Source organism: Schistocerca gregaria, chromosome 4 (genome assembly GCF_023897955.1).
Source record: "Schistocerca gregaria isolate iqSchGreg1 chromosome 4, iqSchGreg1.2, whole genome shotgun sequence".
In the NCBI taxonomy this organism is placed as follows: Eukaryota; Metazoa; Arthropoda; class Insecta; order Orthoptera; family Acrididae; genus Schistocerca; species Schistocerca gregaria.
This window is the reverse complement of record NC_064923.1, coordinates 509,696,256-509,721,848: the sequence shown is the minus strand read 5'-3', so window position 1 is coordinate 509,721,848 and position 25,593 is coordinate 509,696,256. Positions and strand designations below refer to the sequence as shown.

General features: G+C 43.3%; 1 protein-coding gene across 1 annotated transcript in view; it reads right to left on the bottom strand.

Moving 5' to 3' along the window:
* The window catches only part of LOC126267439 (locomotion-related protein Hikaru genki-like), a 422,288-nt gene that overhangs the window by 285,689 nt on the left and 111,006 nt on the right, over window positions 1-25,593 (bottom strand). Inside the window, exon 2 of the mRNA XM_049972705.1 lies at window positions 6,013-6,306. Within this exon, the coding sequence (XP_049828662.1) occupies window positions 6,013-6,306 (294 nt within the window). The remainder of the gene's footprint in view (window positions 1-6,012; window positions 6,307-25,593) is intronic.

Below are 25,593 nucleotides of genomic sequence, written 5' to 3'. Positions count from 1 at the left end.
TCCGTTTAAGTTCGTTGTTGATCGATTAACTCAGTTTCTTTAATTACCGAGGGTAGCTAACCCTCTGACCGAACACGCTGAGCTACCGTGCCGGCATCCATCTGAGCCACCGTGGACACAGATAAATAGCGCGACTGCAGGGACTTATCCCTTGCACGCTTCCCGTGAGACTCACATTCCCAACTGTCCACAATTCTACATATGTAATGTACCTTATAGACATTTTCCCAGCCACTCATTACTCGCACACGCTTTGGCGATTCCCGTAAGAGCTTGGGCAACCTGTGCGCATTCGCACAGACGAGTGTCAATGGCTGGGTAGCCGTTAACTATATATATGAAGACAGTAACTGTTCTCGAAAGAACAGAATACTGTTGATGACCGGGAAGCGCTTTTCATCTGTATCCTCGGTGGCTCAGATGGGTAGAGCGTCTGCCGTGTAAGCAGGAGATTACGGGTTCGAGTCCCAGTCGGGGCACACATTTGTCAGCTGTCCACATCCAGGTATATCAACAACGCCTGTCGGCAGCTGAGGGTTTCAGTTAGTCATCATTTATTCCAGGGAACAGCTGCTCGGTCATCAACAGTATTCTGTTCTTTCGAGAACAGTTACTGTCTTCATATACAAGGACTATTTGTTCCACATTTTGGATATGTGCTCTGGCCAAATCTAAGAAGTGGCCTGAAAACCTGTCTATTCTGCAGTAAACCGCAAGCAATAAGAGAGATGAGAAGATCATATACTAGCTCAATATACGTGATATTAATTTTTTTTTATTCTTTTACAATGTGATTTTGTATTATTAAATGTCACTAATATTCCCCAGATATTGTACTTTCCGATGCTGGGACACTACGAATGTAGTGTGTGAACTATAAGTTGAGTATGTGGGTCTCACGGGGAGCGTGCCAGCGGTAAGTCCCGGTAGTCGCACTATCCTCTGTGCCTCGGTGGCTCAGTTGGATAGAGCGTCTGCCATGTAAGCAGGAGATCCCGGGTCCGAGTATTGGTCGAGGCACACATTTTCAACTGTCGCCGTTGGTGTATATCAACGCCTGTTAGCCGCTAATGGTATTGATTTAACTGTAATTTCATTCTAGAGAGCTACACGGTCACCAATTGCACCGGAAAGTACAATATCTGGCAAATATTAATAAAATTTAATGGTATTGATTTAACTGTAATTTCATTGTACTTTCCATTCCAAGAGCTAATTGGGCTGTGTGTATGTGGGTGTGAGTGAGTGTGTGTGTACGAGAGGGTTTCATGTTAAATAATAGTACAAGCGAACTGCAATTAATTGCCTTCTTGATACCCAACGTGTGTAAGTGATTATGCAGTCCTTGAGCCTTTCCTCTACGCGCACGCTGATGATAGCTCCCGTCGATGGTAGGTGGTGCAATCTTGATAAGAGGCGCGGCCGTCGTTATTGTCACTTTCCATAAGCACCTCAGCTCGACAGAATGTACTGTCGCCACTTTAAAGGTGTCTTTCGCTTTACACTCTCCAAATATTTCAGAGCATATTTCCACGGAACGTGATACGCAATTTTGTCCAGGTACTCACTCTCCCCAACTTTCACTATTGTGATGTAATCGAACATGGCAAGAATAGTGAAAATTTCGTATCCTAGTCATAAATGCTTGCGTGCGTTAAACCTACAATATTCGTCTGTTTGACAATGCCATTTTTTCCAGAAGCCCAGTTGGTTGCAACTACACTGTTAACTACCACACTAACTCCTCAACGTATGTCTACCTGAATACCTCATATCAGAAATCATGTCACCGTAACAGCAACGCAAAATTTACTTATTCAGTATCCTAGCTATTCCCATTCTTAAAAGAAAAGAACATTTGTTAATACCTCCTCTGTTCCTGCTGGCTGTCAATGGAACGAGCACCCAGGAACTATGCACGGAGTTAAATCACTGCTCTTTCGCGTATAAGAAAAAGCTGAGTGAGGTCCTTTCGTCAGATTCTTTCTTCCCAAAATACTAACACAAAGGACAACCCTCCAACAGTAAAACAAATGCTTACAATTTCTCCAAGTTATCCTTCCTTATGTTTTCGTTTACGAGTCTGTCACGTCATTATCTGTCTCCCTCTCTTCGTAGTGTGAGGCTACCGTTGAGCATTTAGTATACCACTGAGACTGAGGTGCTAACAAGATCTGATCCCGGTGACTTGTAGACTTCAAAGGGCGCTCCACGTGAGAACTGTTTAAGAAGAAAGTCATGCCACAAAAGCTAATGAAAATCATAATTTAAATAGAAGTGCTCCAATTAAAATATGGGCAGCATGCCTTTCATAGATATAATGAGAGAGGTGTTGCATAGAACTGCAAAATGAAATCAAAGGCACAATTAAATCCTGTTTACTGCTAAGCTGCATTAGCTTAATTCTATTCACTGAATGCCGTCACTGAATGGGTAAAACAATTAACACTATTGGCACCGTAGGATGGAACTAGAAATGAAATGATACCACTAGTTATATCCATCTAAACCCACAGCTGTTGCGAAAATAATCAACAGATTAACAAAAAGTCAGAAAAGTTCACAGAAGCACCAACGCCATTGCCTAAGGACCTGTTGTGTGTGAAAATTAATTTAGGGAAGAAAGCCTCTAAATTGAAGCCAACACCTTTACAGTCCCTTCGTCACGACTAGTGCAAATGCGGATTACGCTTACCATCGCTCTACAAAGCAGGTGCAGAGGATGACAGCAGCGATATCTAAGATTTACATATTCAGCTCTAAAATGTAATCCTCCGGACTTCTGTGAGGCTTTTATTGGAACACTGCTCATTGTCTCTGACAGTACCTAGTTCGGGACCCAGCTTTTCAGGAAGCAACATTTTTATGACACTCTTGCTGTTGAACCCCGGTTTCCTCCACTTTCTACAGTTTTTCAGCGGGCCCAACTTACAGTAAAAAACGTTACAGGTGTCTTTCACTGAACAGATATGACATTGAGGAGTAGTTATTAGATTTGAAATTATTTGTCTGTGGTTCATTCGTATTCGCCTTTTCATGCCTCTCTAGCCATTTGAATAATTTGAGAATCTAATGTGCATAGTGGGTTATTAGGTTAGAGAGAAATTTTGAAAAAGGTGTCAAATGAAATTACTACCATTTTTCTCATGTCCTCGTTCCTCCCTCTCACTTCTCTCATGTCCACTGGTGCCTGTGTAATCTGTTTTTTTTTTTTTTTTGTTCTACTGTGCATCTATACATATGTAAACTTACGTGTCCCACTGAAGGTTCTTTCTATATGTTCAGGCTAATCTGAGGAACTACTTTAGCGATTTATATGCAGTTTTCACTAAAACAGAAACTGTTTCATGAGGAACATTCATGAGCACAAAAGACAACCACAAGGCCACCCGATTGCAGTTCCATGCCAGCACAAACTACCGCTGCCAGGAAGGCAACAGCTACCGATGAGTTCCTGACCTCACGACTCCCATTATTGCTACGAGATAACACATTAAACGACAGTTAAATATGGAGTAGATAATATTCATGCCTCCTGAGTACTTTCGTGGTGTGTGCTGCCTAAATCGTCTACATTATATGAAAGTAATTAATGTTGTTACCTGTATTTGAATCATAATTCTATGCAGTTGCCCATAATCAAAATTGTTTATACTCCACACGTCTGCTCATAGATACTTAGTACTATCTGTGTCAAGTCGCTACTGACGTAAAAAGTCTCAACTTTCCTCTACTACAGCTAAACTGCTCTCCACTACTCTTGCCCTTATGTCTAAGTGTTGTAGGAGATACCGGGACACGACGTCGCACAGGTCGCTTGTCACAACTGTAACTGCTGCTTCCCAGCGGTAATTCAAACAACAGTCCAAACACAATACTCTGAGAAGATTGTATGCCATGGCTAGTTGCTGAAGCGTGTTTTCTGAATTTTGTTGGTGTTTCTGTGTTTTCCACCTACAAGTATTCATTGATTGATATACTTAATTCTCATAATTCACTCTGATCAGTGGAGTGTAGATCTCAAATATTTTCCTACAATTGTACTCTGTTATTCCGTATCAACATTGGTGTTTGGTTCTAGGTCTAATTTTCCAACTAAGGTTTTATCTGAAATGTCTGACTGAATTTGATGCCACAAAAAGTTCTGGGTTATGCGTCACATATTACATTTGTTTCCTTTATCGATTGTTTCAGGTAAAGATATTTAAAAGTCACGATAAAAAGACAAATCGAGGAGGAGTTGCTGCACAAATTATACGTGCAGCGGTGACAAACGTAAAAAAAGAGAATATCATCGATTTGCTACTGATTATTAAATCAATTTGAACTTTAATTAGACATTGTAAGAAAATTCCCCAAGATACAATACAGTTCGACGTTTTGCCACTTTTCAAAATAGATAAAAAAATCTGAAGGCGGCGAGAAGCAATTAAACCTATATGTTCATGAAGCAGCCGATGTTTAATACGGTTTAACAACGAATGAAATAAAAATTTGGTTTTGGTTTGCGTGATAAATTGTATTGTATGTCCCAAATCTTGGCAGGGAGACAAGTCATTCATTGATTTTCTTAAAGACAGCCAGCTGTTTCAGTTTGGAAACCAGAGCCAGTTGGCTTATCACGAGCTTCCAAAGCCAACCGGAAAATGCGGAATTTTTTTCCAGCGATTTGGCAGCAGATGTTGGAAGACATTATATTCAGTATCACGGAATTTGGAACGTGCAGACGCCAGACAGAACTCTTGCTAACAGTAAAACCTTGGAATAATTGACAAAGTATTTAGAAGGCAAGCTGGTTCGTGAAATATTACCCCAAGGTCAAATGCAGGGGTTGGTCAAAAGTTGGAATGAACGCGAGAAATGGATTCTACAGCATAAATGTAGATACTAGCGGATCCCGCAGGTTGTGCTATCGTGTTTGACCAAAAACAGCACCTGTACACCTGTACAGTGTTCTCAAAACGTTAAGATACTAACGTCAGTCGTGGCCAGAACTGTGTTATTGTAAGTGCGTTTGGTCGCAGCTAAGACCATTCGAACGTGTGCAAATTACTAGTGCTCATATGGTGGGTGTGCCTGTAACCAATGGATGGAGTCGAAGTTTGGTGTTTAAAGTGGCACTATATTGAAGATTTCGGAAAAACTTCATCCGTTAAGTCACAACGCGGAGAAATTGTGTGTTGAATGATCGTTTCACACTGTTTCCAATACTGGACCGAGTTTACGTTCCAAGAGCCGCCATCGTTGGCCTGAGAGTTCGAATTACTGCCTAGGATTTAGTGACCTTTTTGGCTGATGGGGTCCATCCCATGCTATAATGTTTAATCCCCTGGCAGCGATGCTTTGTTTTAAGATGAAAAAGCACTTACTCACACAGGTCGCATCGTACAGTACCGGTCTTCTTTTGAGAGAAGAGTGCCTGATCGCTATGCACCTTCATCATCGTTATACGAACCTGCCACAATTTTGCAGGATCAACGCTATGAGATTTCGTTGAAAACCATACGGGAGCTGAATTTATCGTTACAGAAAAGATTGTGAACTGTTTTTAAAGGAAACGATTTGCATACAAGGTGATGTGCTCCTTACAAATTATTGCCAATCATCAGTAACTTTTGAACAAGTGAAAATGTGAGTGTGGGCTCGATAATTTATGGGCTAATATAGGACATTATCGTAAATAACAATACTGCAGTGTCTGCATTGGTTTCAAATATGCAGTAGAGCTTCATCAGTCTTACTGGTTTTTCTATTCTCGGTACTTTTTTAGGCAAAATATCTTACGTGACACAGTAGTTATACAAATGGAAACTATAAAACGTCGCAGCCTGCCGTGTGAGGTATGAAATATGTCATTTTTTGAGCCTCTTTGTCAACATCATGTAAAACACGTACAGTGCCTGGTTGGATCTGAGACAGGAGGTGGAGGCCCGGGTCTTATTAGGGTAATTAACTAGATAAGGAAGCAATGGTACTGGGGCGGTTCTGCCGGCAGAGCGGAGTGCTACTGACCGTCGGGGCTCTGGCAGAGCGGGCCCACCCAGGAGCCGCCGGTGCACTTGATCTTGCAGAGGCGGCGCTCGCCCAGCGGGCCCAGCTCGCCCCAGAACTTCACCTCCAGCACCTGCGAGTAGTCGCTGCGGTGGCGGTCCGTCGCGGTCGCGGCGGCGCGCAGGGTGCCGTTCAGCGCCAGCTCCGGGGGCGGGCACCCGCTCACGCCCCCGCCGCCGTCGCCCAAGCCACCGCCACCACCACCTCCGCCGCCTCTCCCGCTGCCAGACGCACCCTTACCGCCTCCGCGCAACTCTGAAATGAAGACAAACACCTTGCGTCACATTCTTGTCACTTGTATGTTCCTTTAATTGCTACGGTGGTTCAGTGATTGAGATACGAAGAACTCTCACGTGCATACAAACACCTCGCGCGGCTGGAGTTTCAGATATATGCCACGATTTACACTGGGGTGACAAAAGTCGTGGGTTGCCTCGTAATATCGCGTCGGAGATCCTTCTGGCTGGCCTAGTGCAGCAGCTCAACGTAGCACGGACTCAGCAAGTCCCCTGCCGAAATATTGAGCCATGCCCTCTGACCTCTTCATTGTGTCCCACAAATCTTCTATGGAATTTATATGGGGCGATCTGACTGGCCAGATCATTAGCTAGAATTATCCAGAATGTTCTTCAAACCAGTCGTGACCAATCGTGGCTGGTGACATAGCGCATTGTCATTCAAAAACTCTGCATTATTTTTTGCGAAATAAAGGTCCATAATGCTGCAAATGATCCTCCAGCAGTGAACAGAAATAGAGGACCCAGACCATTCAATGTAAAAAAAGCTCACACCACTATAGAGCCACCATCAGTTTGCACACTACCTTGTTCGCAACCATTAACGTCACAAGACCAGGAGAGGCGCAGCAGGCGATGAACTGCTGTTAACAAAGGCACTCTCGTAGGTCATCTCCTGCCATAGCCCATTGACACCGGGTTTCGCCGCAATGTCCTAAGGGATAAGTTCGACGTACGGCCCGTATTGATTCCTGCGGCTATTTCATACAGTGTCACTGACAACTCTACGCAATCGTGTCAAATGAAGGCCGTCACCAAGGCATTGTCCACGGAGGGAGGTAATGCCTGAAATTTGCTATTTTTGGCCGACTCTCGACGGAGCGGATCTCGGAATATTGAATTTTCTAACTATTTCTGAAACGGAATGTCCCATACGTCTAGCTCCAACTGCCATTCCGCGCTCACAGTGTTTTAATTCTATAATGCCAATGCATTGCTTTTTTATAGCTTATGAACGCGACACTACCGCCATCTGTGCGTGCGTGCGTGCGTGCGTGTGTGTGTGTGTGTGTGTGTGTGTGTGTGTGCATATCGCTGTACCATGACTTTTGTAGCCTCAACGTATAGCTCCTAGACTACAATAGGGTAAAAGCCTGCCATTTACGTTAACATGCGTAATGATATTATCTGTTTGTTTGCAACAGGGACGCCTCTTTTTTCGGTATTATGGGTACAATATACTTGCATTTCAAGTTCTAGAAAGGCCCCTCAATTTCTGTAGGTTTCCTCGGTCCACTTTCAACTAAAACCTGTCACTAACTAGACAACCGCACCCCGTGCATATAGGTGAACAATTTGATGGCCTATGCAGACAAAGTGCATTACAGCATTTTGATTTTTGGGTCTGAGGTCCTTCATCAAATCTGATGCTGGTCGCAGATGCATCGATTGTGATAATCAGAGTAACTCTTCGTTACAGTCAAGTGACAGACACAAACTCCAGTCGCTACAGTACGAAGTACTACTTGACTCTGAAATGTATCGTGGCATCTGTCTTCCTGAAGGTATAAATGACGTTAAACTGACGACGTATAATCTGCTTGACTAATTGGTAAAGGATTCGTTCTTTCTCACTTCCATAGAGAAGTGTATCTTCGCATAACTGAACTGAGATGATCTAAAGAGCTGCCCCAGTTGCAATGGTACATTCTACCTAATTTAGACTACTTATAACAAGAGTTCATCAAATTCAAGGTAAACTAACCTAAGTATACTTACAAATCTGTAGTACGTGCAATTCTAGTTACACGGCACACTCGTACCTAAAATCCACTTCTTCTCACACTTCTGTTAACAATCTCTGCGTAAATTCGTCAATTCGGTGTTTCAACTCTGGAAAATCATTAGGTAGTGGCGGAGACTAGCGGAAAGAAGCTCTGTCGTACTGCCCATTATGACTTATTCATCGCTCAGGGACTTCGACATTTGAATATTCTCGCGAAAAGAGATGCTAATGGGGTAGGACTCGATCTCGTTGCCAAATAAAGTTTTCAGATTCACTTTCTAACTGAAGAAGGAGCCGTTCTTGCAATATGTCGAGGTAAGGTATCCCAGTTACGGTAACACCATCGAAACAAAAGGTCCGTACGACTGACGTTGCGACACAGAACAGAGAACATTTGATTTTTAGGGATCTCTTTGATAGTGTGCAAGCTTACGATGATATTCTCACCCGTTTTATGGTTGACTGTCGTCCCACTTAGGTGAAAAGTTGACTCACCACTGAACATCATATTACTAGTAACGTCATCCTCGGATGCAACACTTCGCTTGCGTAGTTGTAAAGTACGCCATAGTCATCTTGCCATACAGAATGTAGCGATTGTAATTGGTATGGAAGCATGTGTACAATTTCTCTAACGGTTCTTCCACACTGTTGTATTTGGCAACTGAGGTTAAAGAATCATTTGCCGAGCATAGTTTTTTAGGACTATGACGGTAAGATGCAGTTAATATTTTCTTCAGAAACTTTTGGTCATCCCGTGCTTTTCCCTTTACACACAGAGGTACGCATTGAAATTACTTTATCATCGGCAGATGTTTTAACCACGTATCATCACTCTGACATGTACCCACGATACCCTAGACTCACCACGGATAGGTAAGCGGTGAAATACATCGCAATGAAAGTCAGAATGGTGGACAAGGCCATAAACCTGTTTTTTCCCGAAATAAATGTTCAAATGTGTGTGAAATCTTATGGGACTTAACTGCCAAGGTCATCAGTCCCTAAGCTTACACACTACTTAACCTAAATTATCCGAAGGGCAAACACACACACCCATGCCCGAGGGAGGACTCGAACCTCCGCCGGAACCAGCCGGCTTCTCCCGAACATGAGTCTAATGTACTAACTACTTTGGCATCTGGCTCGGTTAAAGTTTTCCAGGCGGTTATGTTCTAAACAGTCTACACGGGTTTGCCGCTAGATGACGTTGTGCAAATTTAATTTCTCGGAAGAACTGCCCGACATCTTCAGGTGGTTCAACCTTGCTAGTGACTAGATACTGCTTACGGTATCCACACGTCGACGCCCCTCTATTCAGACCACGCGCACGATGAATGTGCAGGTGCGGAAATCATGCATGCGCAATGATTTGCAGATACATGGCACCAGACGCAAACGCCTTCTGCCGAAAATCGCAGAGCGGTGCTCCTGCGCGTTTGCTGTACTCTTTGCTTACTAACATTGCGGCCACACGTTACTCACAAACAGAAACATACTAGAAAAATCTAGATTTTCTCGCAACGGTTGTTCAAATGTGTGTCAATTTCAAAGGAACCAAACTGCTGAGGACATCGTTCCCTGCTTAAACTATCCTATGCTAAGAACAACACACACACACACACACACCCATGCCCGAAGGAGGACTCTGACCTCCGGGGGGAAGGGCCGCACAATACGTGACGTGGAGCCTCAGATCTGGCCTTTGTAAGCCGCCCCACACTGGAAAGGAATCCTACACACACCTCGTATCATCAGGCCAAGATCAACATGTTCCTCAGTTTTGCAGATGCTCGGAAAACAAACTTTATGCCATATCTTCCTAGGACTCTTCCGATTATTGACGACACGGCACCAAAATTCGGCAAGAAGGCCAAAGTGGTAGATGTCTTTGTACCTTCATTCCGCTACGTGGACTGAACTCGCTTGGGCCTGAATCCATTACGTATCTGTCTTTCATACTAACCGTTTTGTAGGAACACTGTCATCCATTGTTGTACCTCACTCGACAAGCTTTCTTGACGAGATACCAAACGCGCTCTTTGAACTGACGTACGTAATCATACCGCATTATGCCGGGTGATGGCAGCCCCTTGTGGCCTGCAAGTGTAGATCTGTATGTGTTGGCTTGCAAAAAAATGCCTCAAATGGCTCTGAACACTATGGGAATTAACATATCAAGTCATTAGTCTCTTAGAACGTAGAACTAGTTAAACCTAACTAAGGACATCACACGCATCCATGCCCGAGGCAGGATTCGAACCTGCGGCCGTAGTGGTCCCGCGGTTCCAGACTGCAGCGCCTAGAACCGCACGGTCACTTCGGCCGGCCGTTGGCTTGCGGTAGACGCTCTCTCCCAGGTTTCATCTGCTTTCCTTCATACCAAAATATCAAGAGAAGGTAAAGTACCATCTTTTTCCACATCACTTGTGAAGTTTATAGTCGGTTGGAGCGAGTTTAACTGCTGAAGAAACGTAGGTAGAGTACCAAGTCGATGTGGCCACACCACAAATGTATCATACTCGTACTTCAGAAAACAACAGAGTGGCTGACTGAAGTGCTTTTTCTTCAAAGTCGTCCATAAAATAATTGGCCACCACATGAGACAGAGGGCTACGCGTGGCGACTCCGTCCACTTGTTCAAAATATTGCTCATGAAATAAGAAGTATGTTGATGTAAGCACGTGCTTAAATACTGCCGCTATATCCTCCTCAGACGTGTTGCTAATGAGCTCTAAAAAGTCTTGCAAGGTCATCTTCGTAAACAATGACACAAAATCAAAGCTTACTAAGATATCCGACGATTGCAATCGAATCGTGGTCGCACTTGCCTACAAGAGGTCGCAGTAGTAACGTCAGCTGTGTAGCAAGAAAATATGTAGGTGCTCCTATCTTACTTACAAAGGGACGGACAGGCACCCCATTTTTATGGATCTTGGTGTAGGCCATAGCGTCTAGGAGGAACTACAACCTGTTCACGCAAACCCTTGGTGACTTTCAATGAAACAGAGCTTTTCGTGGTAAGTTACAAAGCCTTTCTCTGGATGCCAGTCATCGGGTCACTTTTTAATTTGCTGTATGCAGGATCGTCGAGTTGTTTGTACTTCTTGTTGTTATATTCTGTGCGTGAGAGAAGCACAGTAGCATTTCATTTGTCAGCAGGTAAGACGATGTCTTGGTCTTTTCTCGATTCTCGTAGAGCATTTCTTTCAGCTGAGGTGACGTTAAAGTTGGACTCATTAGGTGGAGCTCAAGTCGAGATATGGCATGTGTCACGCCTAATCTCTTCGCCAACATCCTTAGGAAGTTTCCTACCAGCCTTATCATTTCCACTAACCAAATCTCGGATGGGAATGGTCCACGGTGTAGATGCAAAATTCAGATTTTTCTCAAGCACCCAAACAGCAGCGTCGTACAAAGTCTTCTCCGTGAGATTAACGACGGTACGTCTTCTTGGCATGTCTTCTTACGCTCAGGCTTCCAGTCGATCGTATTTTGCTATTTGACGAACCTTAGCTTGTCATCCAGTCCAATCAGTCAGCCCCTAAATGGCGCTATCTACCCAGTTCCAGGATACCGCTGAAAGGTTCGCTGAAATCTTCAGATGGAGTGACAGTAATTGTCTGGACACCAGGCACAATTTCTGACGTGTATAGCGCATCCTTTCTGTCACACGTGATGCATTGTCCGGTCGTTTGATTCGAAAGGCAGCCGCAGAGTTTATGTACTGTTTAAATTTAGCAAACGTTGAGATGATTTCTTTGTCGCGTCATCTCAGTAAAAATGCAAGGGTACTTAACGATCTACCTCTCTTGAGACGTAACTTGTCAAACTCACTTACGTTATTCGCCACATGGTCCCCGTAAAGGTACCAGATGTGGCTCTTCAAGCTTTCCCGGCGGATGTGTTGTAAATATCAAGAGTATTCGATAACAGACCCGTCATAACAATGGTCAAGTATGGCTTTTTACTGAGTAACGTGAGGCCGCACTGTCAGTAAACATATCGTACAGCACATGCGCAGGAGCGCCCCTCTGCGATTTTCGGCATAGGGCGTTTGAGCCTGACGCCATCTATCTGCAAATCACAGCGCATGCGTCATTTTGCGCCTGCGCATTCTTCTTGCACATTTTCTTTATAGACGGGCGTCGACGTGCAGATACTGTCAGTCTCGTATCTAGCTGCAAGCAAGGATCAGCCACCTGAATTTGTCGGACAGTTGCTCCGAAGCAATATTATGGAACTTGCAGAACGTCATCTGGCGGCGAACCCATGAAGACTATTTACATCGCGTAATTTGTTCACTAAATCGTTTTTAAATATCGTGGAAATTAGCTAGCGTACTTTTTAAAGAAAAAAGTTACGTTCTCATTCTATATAAAGCTAATGGGGAAACCCTTCATTTTCACCGATTTCAAGTTGTTTATAATTCCTCCGAGATTACATCAGTGTTTTTCGTGGTTCATAAGATGCACAAGGCCTTTTAGAGATTTCGGAAATCGCTATTAATTAAAGAGTACAAAATTTATTTTGCCACTGGAGGTTTCTAGCATTTACTAGTTATCATCAAGATATGTGACACGTGAGCCTTCTGCGCGTCACAGATTTTCAGCATACAAGGGATCCCAGAAGGAATGATCTGTTTTCAAGGATGTAACAGAAACGATCATTCGAAGCAAAAACATCTAGTAAACATGAGCTCTAAAATACATGTCATAAGAGCTGCGAGAACTTCTGAATCTCCGTTACTGTGAGATGCAACACGTCTAGTGAGTTGGTGCTCATAACTCCTTTCTGTCCCTTACAGTCGTCAGTCTTCGACTATTGCTGTATACAGTGAAACTATCATTTTCTGTGATTTAGAGCAGAAAATGTGTATATCTTCTTCGAGGATTTTCGTTAAACAGCTATTATAGAAATTTCTTGATTACTAGGTGGTTTAAGAGAATTTACTCTCTAACAACAGAGGTGAGCCTCCAATGCAAATTTTGCCACGATTTTCGGAGACAGACTTCTAGTGAGAGCTCTGTGTTATTTTGAGTTACTGTTTAAGACGATTCTGGTATTTTTAATCGGCACTAATTTCAGCTCTCGGTGCTCATAACCGAATGTGGTTCGTGGCAGTGACTGACCACAACACTAAACCTTCTCGATTTCATAATTTGTTTCATTAAGGAGATTAAATTGTACGAATGTAGAAACTGATGTACATATGAGTCGCAAAATGAAACGTATCTCTACCGGACAACAACATATTTTTCTCTCTAATGTCAGTCAATGTAAAAGGTGACTTGCTCTATCGTAAGCAGTGCGTACACGTGGAACCCAATGTGTCCTTCAGAGAAAGAAATTTATAATTACTTCGAAGCTACATGGACCGTATGTATGGTTGACTGCCATCGTATTAGTTACAGCGAGAGCAGCGAGAATGAAGCGCGTGACGGCTTAGGCGACTGTAGGAAACCAAGTATGATTTACGTAAAAATAGGCTGCTAAATTGCTTTTTATTACTTGAAATGGATAACGTGTTTCGGGATACTGCTATTATAAGATCACAACTTAAATATTCAATACACGGTTTTGCCTTAAAGCGTTTACTAATGATTCTGTCGGTAGTTGCATTATTTATATTATGCGGCTAGTTCCGAACATTACAGATATATTTTCAAGGCTGATGCACTGAGGTTGCACTGACAGGGCCTGATCTTAAAAACAATGAATTCCACAATCCACACGTGCTCTTTACCAAGTCCAAATCATTTTGATTTTGAAATTAAGCCTGTAAGATTGTGAACTAGTCGTGTAACATAAATACTGCAATTATCGACAGAATAGTTAATATATTCTTTATGTATTTTAATAAATTTACTGGTTCCCTGTTTATAAAACGTTGAAACTAAAGAAAGACGTCGTGTTACGTCAAACAACAGATGATCGCACCAAGTAAAGGCGAATATTGCCGGTATGCTTTTATATTTCATACGATCATATACTATTTAACGTAACACGACGTATTAATTCTTTAAGATTTCATCTAATGATAACAGACAGCAGACATGCGTTGTCTATTAAAAAACATTGAGTGCGTTACCAATAGTTAACAGATATCAGTTAACATGATTGTAAAACACTCTAGGTCAGGATTAATGCTAAGTATCATGCCAAAATTCCTTTTTCGTAATATTGTTGCTTTGATTACATTGACACACTAAAAAGGTGTCTGTTCGATGGCGACTCGATACAAATGTTCCACGGGAAGTGAGAAAACAGTTGCGAGAACCGCACACTCTTCAAGGACGAACTCAAATTTCAGTTCCCTACAAACATTTCCCCATTCCTATCTGTGACGTGTTGGTGTTTGTTTGTTACTGACGTTTTCAAGGTATATAGTAGCAATAAATAACAAAGCATTTCAACATAGTAAGCCTGCTGTAAGACAACCTACATCATTTGAGCACTGATTTCTTACTGGTTCAGTAATATGAAGTGTCCAGTTAACGCAACATGTCTTCCTTTAACAAAAGTTCAGTAATTATACTCTTGCTTTCCTAGGCAATCCACGCACTTTTTGGGCGTGGTCCTTGCTGTATTCCACAAATGTTTGCGTCATTGTCAACTAACTGAGTCGGATACCCACGCGCAAACAGTAAGTACCTTCACAGGGTACTCTGTCTAAAGACAGATACGGACTACCTCCTGCGCAGTCTCACATAGAGAGACATTTTGAGTAGTGGGAAGAACTGTAAAGCGTGTGAGCTCAAATTGTTCTAGTTTTGAGGAGATACGGAGTAAGAGTTTTAGCCAAATATAGCGATTTGTAGCATCAGTCTGATTTCTGTTCTGGCAAACCACCTGCAAGGCTTCTTCCAGTTGAGCGCAAGGATACATTAGCTGTAATACCCTCATTCACTACCAGTGCGTTGACCGATTTGGGTTTAACGTGTCAGAGCGTGATGACATAGTGAAAAGTCGAAAAGCAGTGGTGCACAAATATACAGCTGCAAATAGTTCTTGAGTAATGCGAACACTCTCGGTCCATTTTTGTCGGAGTTTATACTCATAATGTGATTCTTGAGTTTCTCCCGGCGTATTTGATAATCAAAAGAACCACGGGTGTACTGCCGGTCTACAGTGTCCAACGGGCAAAATATTTCGGCGATCATACATGTCGCCATCATCAGGTGAACTGACGGACTGAGCTCCTGTGAACGTGCCGGCACGGAGATCCGTACGCTATGGCTTCTCAGAGGGAAATGAATTCGGTCGCGACGGCGGCCGATTTAAATACCCTCCGCCCGCAGCGCGCTCCCTCCACCGTCCGCGCCCCGCGCCACGGTCGCGCGGTGGAGCAGATTGCGACTGCGTCTGGAATGACGTCGGTGTGATGGCTCTGTCCGCCGTGGTCGTCACAACTACACGTTTGCTCGATTTACTCTTGATTAACCCAATCGCTGGTTCCCAAGCCTTGCTAAGATTATAGCCACAGTCACGGTTTATGAGGTCGTCATTGGTGCGAATTTCGATGGACTCTCGAACAATGCTGTTCCAGTATCTCGACGTCTGTACCAGAATCCTCGTGCGTTCGTAATCCATAGCGTGATTGTCCGACAAACAATGTTCAGCGACTGCCGACTTGCACCTTCACACATTGACACCGGTGTGTCAGACCCACCATACTTGCTCCGGACACTGCGAGAGGGCTGTACAAGCAATGATCACATGCACGGCACGGCGGACACACCAGGAACCGCGGTGTTGGCCGTCGAATGGCGCTAGCTGCGCAGCATTTGTGCACCGCCGCCGTCAGTGTCAGCCAGTTTGCCGTGGAATACGGAGCTCCATCGCAGTCTTTAACACAGGTAGCATGCCGCGACAGCGTGGACGTGAACCGCATGTGCAGTTGACGGACTTTGAGCGAGGGCGTATAGTGGGCATGCGGGAGGCCGGGTCGACGTATCGCCGAATTGCTCAACACGTGGGGCGTGAGGTATCCACCGTACATCGATGTTGTCGCCAGTGGTGGCGGAAGGTGCACGTGCCCGTCGACCTGGGACCAGACCGCAGCGACGCACGGATGCACGCCAAGACCGTAGGATCCTACGCAGTGCCGTAGGGGACCGCACCGTCACTTCCCAGCAAATTAGGGACACTGTTGCTCCTGGGGTATCGGCGAGGACCATTCGCAACCGTCTCCATGAAGCTGACCTACGGTCCCGCACACCGTTAGGCCGTCTTCCGCTCACGCCCCAACATCGTGCAGCCCGCCTCCAGTGGTGTCGCGACATGCGTGAATGGAGGGACGAATGGAGACGTGTCGTCTTCAGCGATGAGAGTCGTTTCTGCCTTGGTGCCAATGATGGCCGTATGCGTGTTTGGCGCCGTGCAGGTGAGCGCCACAATCAGGACTGCATACGACCGAGGCACACAGGGCCAACACCCGGCATCATGGTGTGGGGAGCGATATCCTACACTGGCCGTACACCTCTGGTGATCGTCGAGGGGACACTAAATAGTGCACGGTACATCCAAACCGTCATCGAACCCATCGTTCTACCATTCCTAGACCGGCAAGGGAACTTGCTGTTCCAACAGGACAATGCACGTCCGCATGTATCCCGTGCCACCCAACGTGCTCTAGAAGGTGTAAGTCAACTACCCTGGCCAGCAAGATCTCCCGATCTGTCCCCCATTGAGCATGTTTGGGACTGGATGAAGCGTCGTCTCACGCGATCTGCACGTCCAGCACGAACGCTGGTCCAACTGAGGCGCCAGGTGGAAATGGCATGGCAAGCCGTTCCACAGGACTACATCCAGCATCTCTACGATCGTCTCCATGGGAAAATAGCAGCCTGCATTGCTGCGAAAGGTGGATACACGCTGTACTAGTGCCGACATTGTGCATGCTCTGTTGCCTGTGTCTATGTGCCTGTGGTTCTGTCAGTGTGATCATGTGATGTATCTGACCCCAGGAATGTGTCAACAAAGTTTCCCCTTCCTGGGACAATGAATTCACGGTGTTCTTATTTCAATTTCCAGGAGTGTATGTAGACACGAAGAATAAAGATATACAGTGTTAATAGAATTTGCGTTATTTAAAAAGCTTTAAGAAACATAGCATAAAAAAAATTGGAGTCATTTCTTTTCAGCATGCCCTGTCAACTGGTCGATATTAAATTTCTCAACGTTTTAGAAGCTTATCAATCGTAATCTGAGAATTCGTAAGTTAACGAATGTACGCCAGAACACATACCTGATGGGCATCAGTAAGCCTAAAACATATGTGTGAAGGCCATGTCTTTTCTTTTTTTCTGTGTGGTAACAGAAGCTCCCCCGAATGACTCCTAACTTCACCTTAAGCGCCTTTTAGGGGAAACACACACACACAAAAAAGCTTGGTCCTGCGGTGTATAGATATTCCGAAAGTTGCGGATTCCCTTCAGAGGGCTTCTCATTTAAAATTTCCGGTGTGATGCGATTTTTCATTCAGAGGGATGACAATTCACCAACTTCGGAATCGCGTGGAATATTCCCGAGCGGCTGGGAGGAAGAAAAGATTAGTTGCGGAGCGCTGTGTCTAGTGGTCGCTCTGAGCGGGGGAGCAGCGCGTCCGCAGAAGTTTTCCAACAAATGCGCGTGGCGTGGTGGCAGCACTGGCGGTGGGGTTGGAGGAGGGGGGGGGGGGGGCGCCATAGGGCCGGCTTGTGGGGCAGGGCGTGGGGGGACGAACTGCGAGCTCTTTAAGGAGCGACAGAGCGGCCGTGGCGGGCTCTTTCAGCGACGACGACTCGCGTTACATGGGTCGTTTTCTGCTACTAAATTTCAAGCAATAACGAGGGATATTCAGTGATTAACGCCACACATTTTTTTCTGACAGATGGTTGATTTTATTCAGCATTACAACACACCATACAATGCACCATAAGTATAACGTAGCTACCGATCGGAACTACATTAAACCATGGGTGCTGAAACAGGAATACTCCTCATAGATTAATTCAAATTGACAGAGAAGAAAGAGGTTTTCCATTACTTATTGAATATCGTATATTGGCACGAAACTAAATTTTATTACGAATATCCTCCTTTTGTTCAGAATACGAGCAGCTGGATAGACGTGTCCTGCAAGTCATACATATGGAGCGTCTTTATTGACTGAAAGACATCGCTGTATATCTACTTCCACAGTTGATGAGAGTCGCCGGGCGGAGTGGCCGAGCGGTTCTAGGTCCTGCATTCTTGAACCGCGTAACCGCTACGGTCGCAGGTTCGAATCCTGCCTCAGGCATGGTTGTGTGTAATGTCCTTAGGTTACTTACGTTTAAGTAGTTCTACGTTCTAGGGGACTGATGACCTCAGAACTCCTATAGTGCTCAGAGCCATCTGAACCATTTTTTGATTGGAGTCAAGCCTGCTGAAGAACAGATGTCCCGAAGCACATGGCGTGGCAATGACAGCTACAAACAACCCCAAGGTAACACAGCAGAAAGCTCCTAACGAGTCTGCTATCATAACCAAATTGTTCATCCAATCAACAATTTAGGGCAGCCACTACGCTTCTGCCAATTCCTGCCACCCACTATCCACATTCACACCTTCCACTTTCTATCCAAAGGATAACCAGCCTCCCTTCTGACGCAGAAATGCGCCGTGTCATCTATCGCTCCCGCTCCTATCAGCTACTGCCAAAGCTTCTCTTCCTGTCCTTAGGCGAAGGAACCAACATCCAGCCCAGCCGCCAGACTCCCATTCGCTCCTTCTTGCTCCTACTGCCATTTATAGAGCACACTTCCCAGCCCAACATCACCCCCTCCTCCTCCCCCACCCTTCCGCCCCCACTCAGACGTAGTGATTTACTGGACTCTTTCTGCACTATTCACACAGCTTCTACTGCAAACTGATCATGAAGGTTTACTGAATGAGTCACCATCTCCTTTGAACTCACATCAACGTCACATGTGTTTTATACGAAGTCAAAAAGGAATTATTACTGTTCTTTGTTAAAGTATTATTTTCAGCTTTTAAACTGTAGAAAAACATTATCTGTATATCCAGAATGAATTATCACTTTGCAGCGCAGAGTTCATTACTATGGAACTGGATGATAGATAAAAACTCTGTGCCGGTCTGTGACTCGGAACTGCAGACTGAGAGAAGAAGTGATTGCGGTCGAGGAGGATCAGTTTAGATTCCGGAGAAACGCAGGAACACGCGAGGCAATACTGATCATAAGACTTGTCATAGAAGATAGTTTAAGGAAACGCAAACCTACTTTTATAGAATTTGTAGACTTAGAGAAAGGTTTTGACAACTTTGAATACTCTCTATCAAATCTAAAGATGGCAGGGGTAAAAGACGAAGAGAGAAAAGCTATCTACAGCTTAGATGATGGTTGAGAAGGGCGTGAGACAGCTTGCAGCCTATCCGCGACGTTATTCAATCTGTATGCTGAGAAAGCAGTAAAAAGGAAACAAACGAAAAACTTGGAGTGTGAGTTAGAGTCCAGGAAGAAGAAAAAATGACATTGTAATTCTGTCAGAGACAGTAATTAAGATAGAAGAGCAATAGAACGGTATGGACCGTGTCTTGAGGGGAGGATATAGGATAAGCATCAACAAAAAGAAAACGAGGATAATGGAATGTAGACGAATGAAAGCAGGAGATGCTGAGGGAGTTATATTAGGAAATGAGACAAAGTAGTAGACGAATTTCGCTAATTGGGTAGCAAAATAACTGATGATAGTCGAAGTAGAGAGGACATAAATTGCAGACTGGCAATGGCAAGAAAAGTGTTTCTGAAGAAGGGAAATTTGTTAACATCGAGTATGGATTTAAGTGTCAGGAAGTCTTTTCGAAAAATTTGGATGGTGTGTAGTCATGTATGGAAGTAAAGATGACGACAAACAGTCTAGGCAGAGGCAGACCTACTGATATAAAACTGAGTAAAGGTTTCATTATTGGAGTACCTGCCACCGTAGCCGAGGTCGCTGAAGCACGCTTGTGTTTTGGCACTCGATTCGGAAGTAAGCTGCTTCGAATCCCGTTGGTTGATGAAACCTTCACTGCCAATAGTTAGCTAGCAAAGGGTGAGGTGATGAAGTTTCTCATCACCACTCTTTGTGCCAGTGTCCTGGATTCAATTCCAGACCTCTCCGCCGTGTCTCACTAAGTGAGGTCTCATTAACTGTTGATGAGGACGTTGAGCTCGGTGGCACCCTTGCTGCTATTCACGAGGAGTGGGCCACGTCGAGTTTCACCACCGCCTCTCTTATTTCATTACCGCCAACACGAACATGACACTACACTACACCACACTACACTAGACACACACACACACACACACACACACACACACACACACACACACACATATCCATACATACACAAATTGCAGTTAGGCAGCGGACCCTGTTTCTCTTGTACCCCATGCCATTCACGCCATACGACTTTACTTACTTTACATTATCGTTGGAATAAGAGAGATGTTCTGAGGCATCCGCACAGAACTGTAGAAGAGAGACGACGAAGAAACACATATGAAAATAAAGACGGTAAACCAGCTGCCCACGTGTAAGTTCAAGTCCCACCTCGGTACATGTGGTTATTGTGCTAGAAGGGGCAACATTTTGGGGGATGAAATAATCAATAAAATTAGACGTAGTAGCTTTTTATTTTTATTTTACTTTGTTTATTTATTTATGTATCTTTAGTCATCAGTCTTCTGAGTTGTTACCTGCGGTCAGCCACGAATTCCGCCTCTCGCACTCATAATGTACAACCTCAATTATTTGCTGGATGTATTTTAATTTCTGTCTTTTTCTACAGTTTTTACCCTCTACAGCTCCCTCTACTTATTCCGTAATGCCTTAACAGATGTCCTATCAACCTCTGCCCTCTTCTTGTCAGTGTTTTCCGTATATTATTTTCCTCGCCGATTCCGCGCAGAAGCTCCTCATTCCTTACCTTATCAGTCCACATAACTTTCAATATTGTCCTGTAGCACCACACCTGAGTGCCCTCAAATGATTCCGTTCTTTTCTGTTCTGGAAGTCCGGATCTCACTGCCACATAAAGCTGTGCTCGAAACGTCCATTCTCAGATATTTCTTCCTTTAATTAAGACCTACGTTTGATACTAGCAGACTTCTCTTAGCCAAGAATGCCATTTCGACCAGCGTATTCTGCATTTTATATCTTGCTCATTCCTTCCGTCACGGATTACTTTGCTACATAGATAGCAGAATTCCTTAATTTCATCTGATCACTTATTACAATGCTAAGGTTCACGTTGTTCTCATTTCTGCTGCTTCTCATTACTTTCGTCTTTCTTCTATTTACTGTCAACCTATATTCCATACTCATTAGACAGTTCATTCCATTCTACACAACCTGTAATTCTTTTTCACTTTCACTGAGGATAGCAATCTCATCAGAATCTTAACATTTATATTCTGCCAGTTTCAATTTTAATCCAATTCCTGAAACACTCCTTTATTTCTGTCATTGCTTCATCGATATATGCATTGAATAGTAGCGGCGAAAGACTGCATCCTAGTCTAATACACCTTTAACCTGTGCGCTCCATTCTTGGTCTTTCACTCTCTTATTTTCCCGCTTTGTTCTCGTATATATTGGACGGTAAGCGTCTTTCCCTATAGCTTACCCTATTTCTCTCAGAATTTCGAACATCTTACGGCCTGTCACACAGTCCAGTGCTTTTACCATCTAAACAAATCCTAAGAATGTGTTTTGGCTTTTCTTCGGTCTTGCTTCTCTCATCAGTTAAAATACCGTAACTGCCTCTCTGGTGACTTTGCCTTCCCTTAAGCCAAACTGATCCTCATCTAAAAGTTCCTCAATTTTCTTTCCCAGTCATAAGTGTACTATTATTGTCAGCAACTTGGCTGCATGATCTGTTAAGCAGACTGTGCGATAATTCTCGCTCTTAATTCTCGCATTTGTCGGTTCTTGTAGTCATGAGAATCGTGTTAATGAGGTTTTTCCGAAAGTGTGATGGATATAGCACCAGACATAGATTTTACACACCAACGTGAATAACAGCTTTGTTGCCACTTTTCCCAATGATTTAACAAATTTCGGTTAAATATTATCTATCCGTTCTACATTATTTGATTTAAAGTCTTCCAAAGCTCTACTGAATTCTGATATTGGATCCACTATCTCTTCCCTATCAACTCCTTTTTCTCTTTCTATCACGCCATCAGATAAATACACCCCATGATAGAGCCCTCAGCATACTATTGACACCCATTCGCTCTCTCCTCTGCATTTAAGAATGGAATTCCCACTGAACGCTAATGTTGCCGCCATTTCATTTAATGTCACCACAGGTTGTCTTGACACTTCTACACGCTGAATCAGTCCTTCCGACAATCACTTGTTTTTGGAGTTCTTTACATTTTTCTTGTAGCCATATCGTCTTAGTTTCCCTGTACTTCCAGTTGATTTCATTCCTAACTTACTTGTATTTTTGTATTCCTTAACTTCACAAAGAATTATTGTACTTCCTTCTTTCGTCGATCACATGAACAATGACCAAACTGTTCTACATATGTTTGAGATACAGAGATTCTGACATGTGTTCTGGAACGGTTCTTTCTTTGTACCGGGATTCACTATCCGAATGCCTCACCCACTAACCAGATACTAAACGTTAATACATGAGCTATGTTGAAATTAATTATTGTTTTGGCATCAAAGCACAATACAGAAGTATGTTCTGTCGAAACAAGGTGGGATCCAATGTGGAACCGTCTGGGTGGGGCGGCGATACTGGGCTTTTAGGTCACATGATCGCTCATTATTCTTTCCACCAACTCACCAAGGCCAGAGGAGAACAACTGCGAGTATAAAATAGCCAGAACTGATTGTCTGGGATCTGTTGTCCTCCTGCTGCCATCCATCTCAGCTAATGTGCTGAGAAATAATTGTTGTTTCAACAATTTGAAAAGGCACTTAATTCAACGATACCATGACGAAATATTTTCTTTAGAATTAACAAAGTAAATCCTTCTTATGTGAAAAGTTGTTACAGCCAATTTTTTTTTCTCCAGATTCAGACAAGCTCTCTTCGATTTTTTCATAACAGTGTATTGCACTCTTTGGAATTGAAAGATTACGAAAATTCCTACATTCCTGACAATGAATTGGAAGCTGTCTACATGTAAGTTTAGTACAAGTTTGTCCCCATATAGTTGGTGGTTACGACAGAACTCCACTTACCGTGAGATACATCATGCAGGTGTCACACAACAAACATACCATGTTAACTGAAATCCAACTTTCAGTTTCATACCGATGTTATACTTGAAATTCCAGTTAAAAATTGTTGTGATGCATTAAAGAAAGTCATTCTCAAATACGCTATTGTACTGTTACGGTCACGTAAGTCACGCAGCATTGCTCACATACTGGCAGTAGTGATCATAGACTAATTAACGATGATAGATACACTGTGAATGATAACCCAAACTGATCTACCTCTCTGCAGCGAAGTGGGTGCAGGCGCATTGGGGCATATGGAACCAGCTTTGTGAACCACGGTATGATCCAGGTTAGTCTCTATTTCGTTCTTAAACGCTTACGGCTTCCCATTAGTGATTTTGTTAAACTGCAATTGTTTTCGGTAGAGGAAAATTATCAACCACCTATGTTTAAAGAATATAGAAATTACGATGGAATTGATAGCAGCCTTCGACTTGCAATAGAATAACTTTTAATACTCACTGTACCCTAAATTGTCAAATTTGGTAGACATTTATTAATTTCTTGGTTTCAAATTTTTCTGAACTTATGTATGCCGTTTCTACATTTTATAGTAGGAAACATTTTTCACAGTTATTTGTAAAGTGATGAAAATATTGTAACTGACATTTGCATAAATGATTTTTTTTGTTAGAATAAACAGCCACAGGGAATTTCAGGTTTGTAGCAATTGTATGCAGTAGTCTTAACATTTATTTAACGAAGCAAAATAACTCAAAACATACTATATGAAGTTACGTCAAGTCGGGGGTTGAAATCTCAAAGAAATATTACCAAAAGGCTGTTGTCGCCGTTAAAAAAAGAAGCGTAAGCAATGAAAATGGTTGATAATTACGCATATATGGTGACATACGTATCAGAATTGGATAGTACAAACATGGAGAGATCGAAAATGAACTTGACATTCACAGACGGAAGAAGTTCGCCGACCAATCGTCAGCAGACATCAGCATTGCGTCATGGGATAGTCCAAATGAATAGGCGAAGTGAGTGCTTTCCACTTCTAGCTTAGCAAGTGCCAGGCAATAGTTCATAAGATAACGAAATCTATTGAAGACGAACTTGATGAAGCAGGGATTAACGCTTGATACTTGTGATGGCCGTGGGAAATAAAGTAGAACACTCAATTATAGCATTGAAACTTGCATCTCAAAACATTCCATCAGTTTAAACACAGCCACAAGGGCGCGATTCGCATATTCGAAAGATTTGAAAACAGTTCACACAGTTTTTACATGGGATTTTGCATATGAAACATCATACTTTAGATGTTGAGGAAAGGTGAAAGGAGATATTATTCTATTTCAAAGGATTAGTGAATAGATAAGCAGGATTGTAGTGCCAATATGGAAAGATCGTCATCACAAAAGATTATAGATTACGAGGTGAACGTATGAACTGTTAACTAAACAAGACACTGTGTGTCTTACATATCTCACTAAAGCAACTAAGGAAAAAATCGAGTACAAATGAGCTCTGAAATGCGTACCTGAGCAGCTAAGAGCATTTGTTCAACCCCGATGCTGCGAAACAGATTTCATCTAGTGAATAAGTGCTCATATATCTCGAGGTATGCATTTTAGAGCCCACGTTCACTATACTTCTTCTTTGTTTTGGTTCATAGTACTACCTCTGAAAGTTGCCAACCCTGCAATCTTAGCAATATCGGTACCAGTACGTGTATCACATTAACACACACAATGGTTTTCGCTTATAATTTTCGACTCGTTCACATCCGATACATGGACCGTTTCCTCAAATTGATGCATACATAATGAAAACGGACTCGCTAAAAGCAAGGGGAAACTACACGGTAATGCAGCTTTACCTATAGTTAACTGATGATGGCGTCCTCTTCGTTAAAATGTTCCGGAGGTAACAGTGTCCTCCATTCGGATCTCCGCCGGAGACTACTCAGGGGGACGTCATTATCAAGAGAGACAAAGCTGGCGTTCTACGGATCGGAGATTGGAATGTCAGCTCCCTAAATCGGAAAGGTAGGTTACAAAATTTGAAATGGAAAATGAATAGATTGAAGTTACATATAGTGGGAATTAGAGAAGTTCGGTGGCAGGAGGAACAAGATTTCCGGCCAGGTGAATATTGAGTTATAAATAGGGGTAAAGTAGGAATAGGTTTAATAATAAATAAAAAAATAGAAGCGCGGGTAAGCTACTACGAACAGCATAGCGAACGCATTACTGTAGCCAAGATAGACACGAAGCCCACGCCTACCACA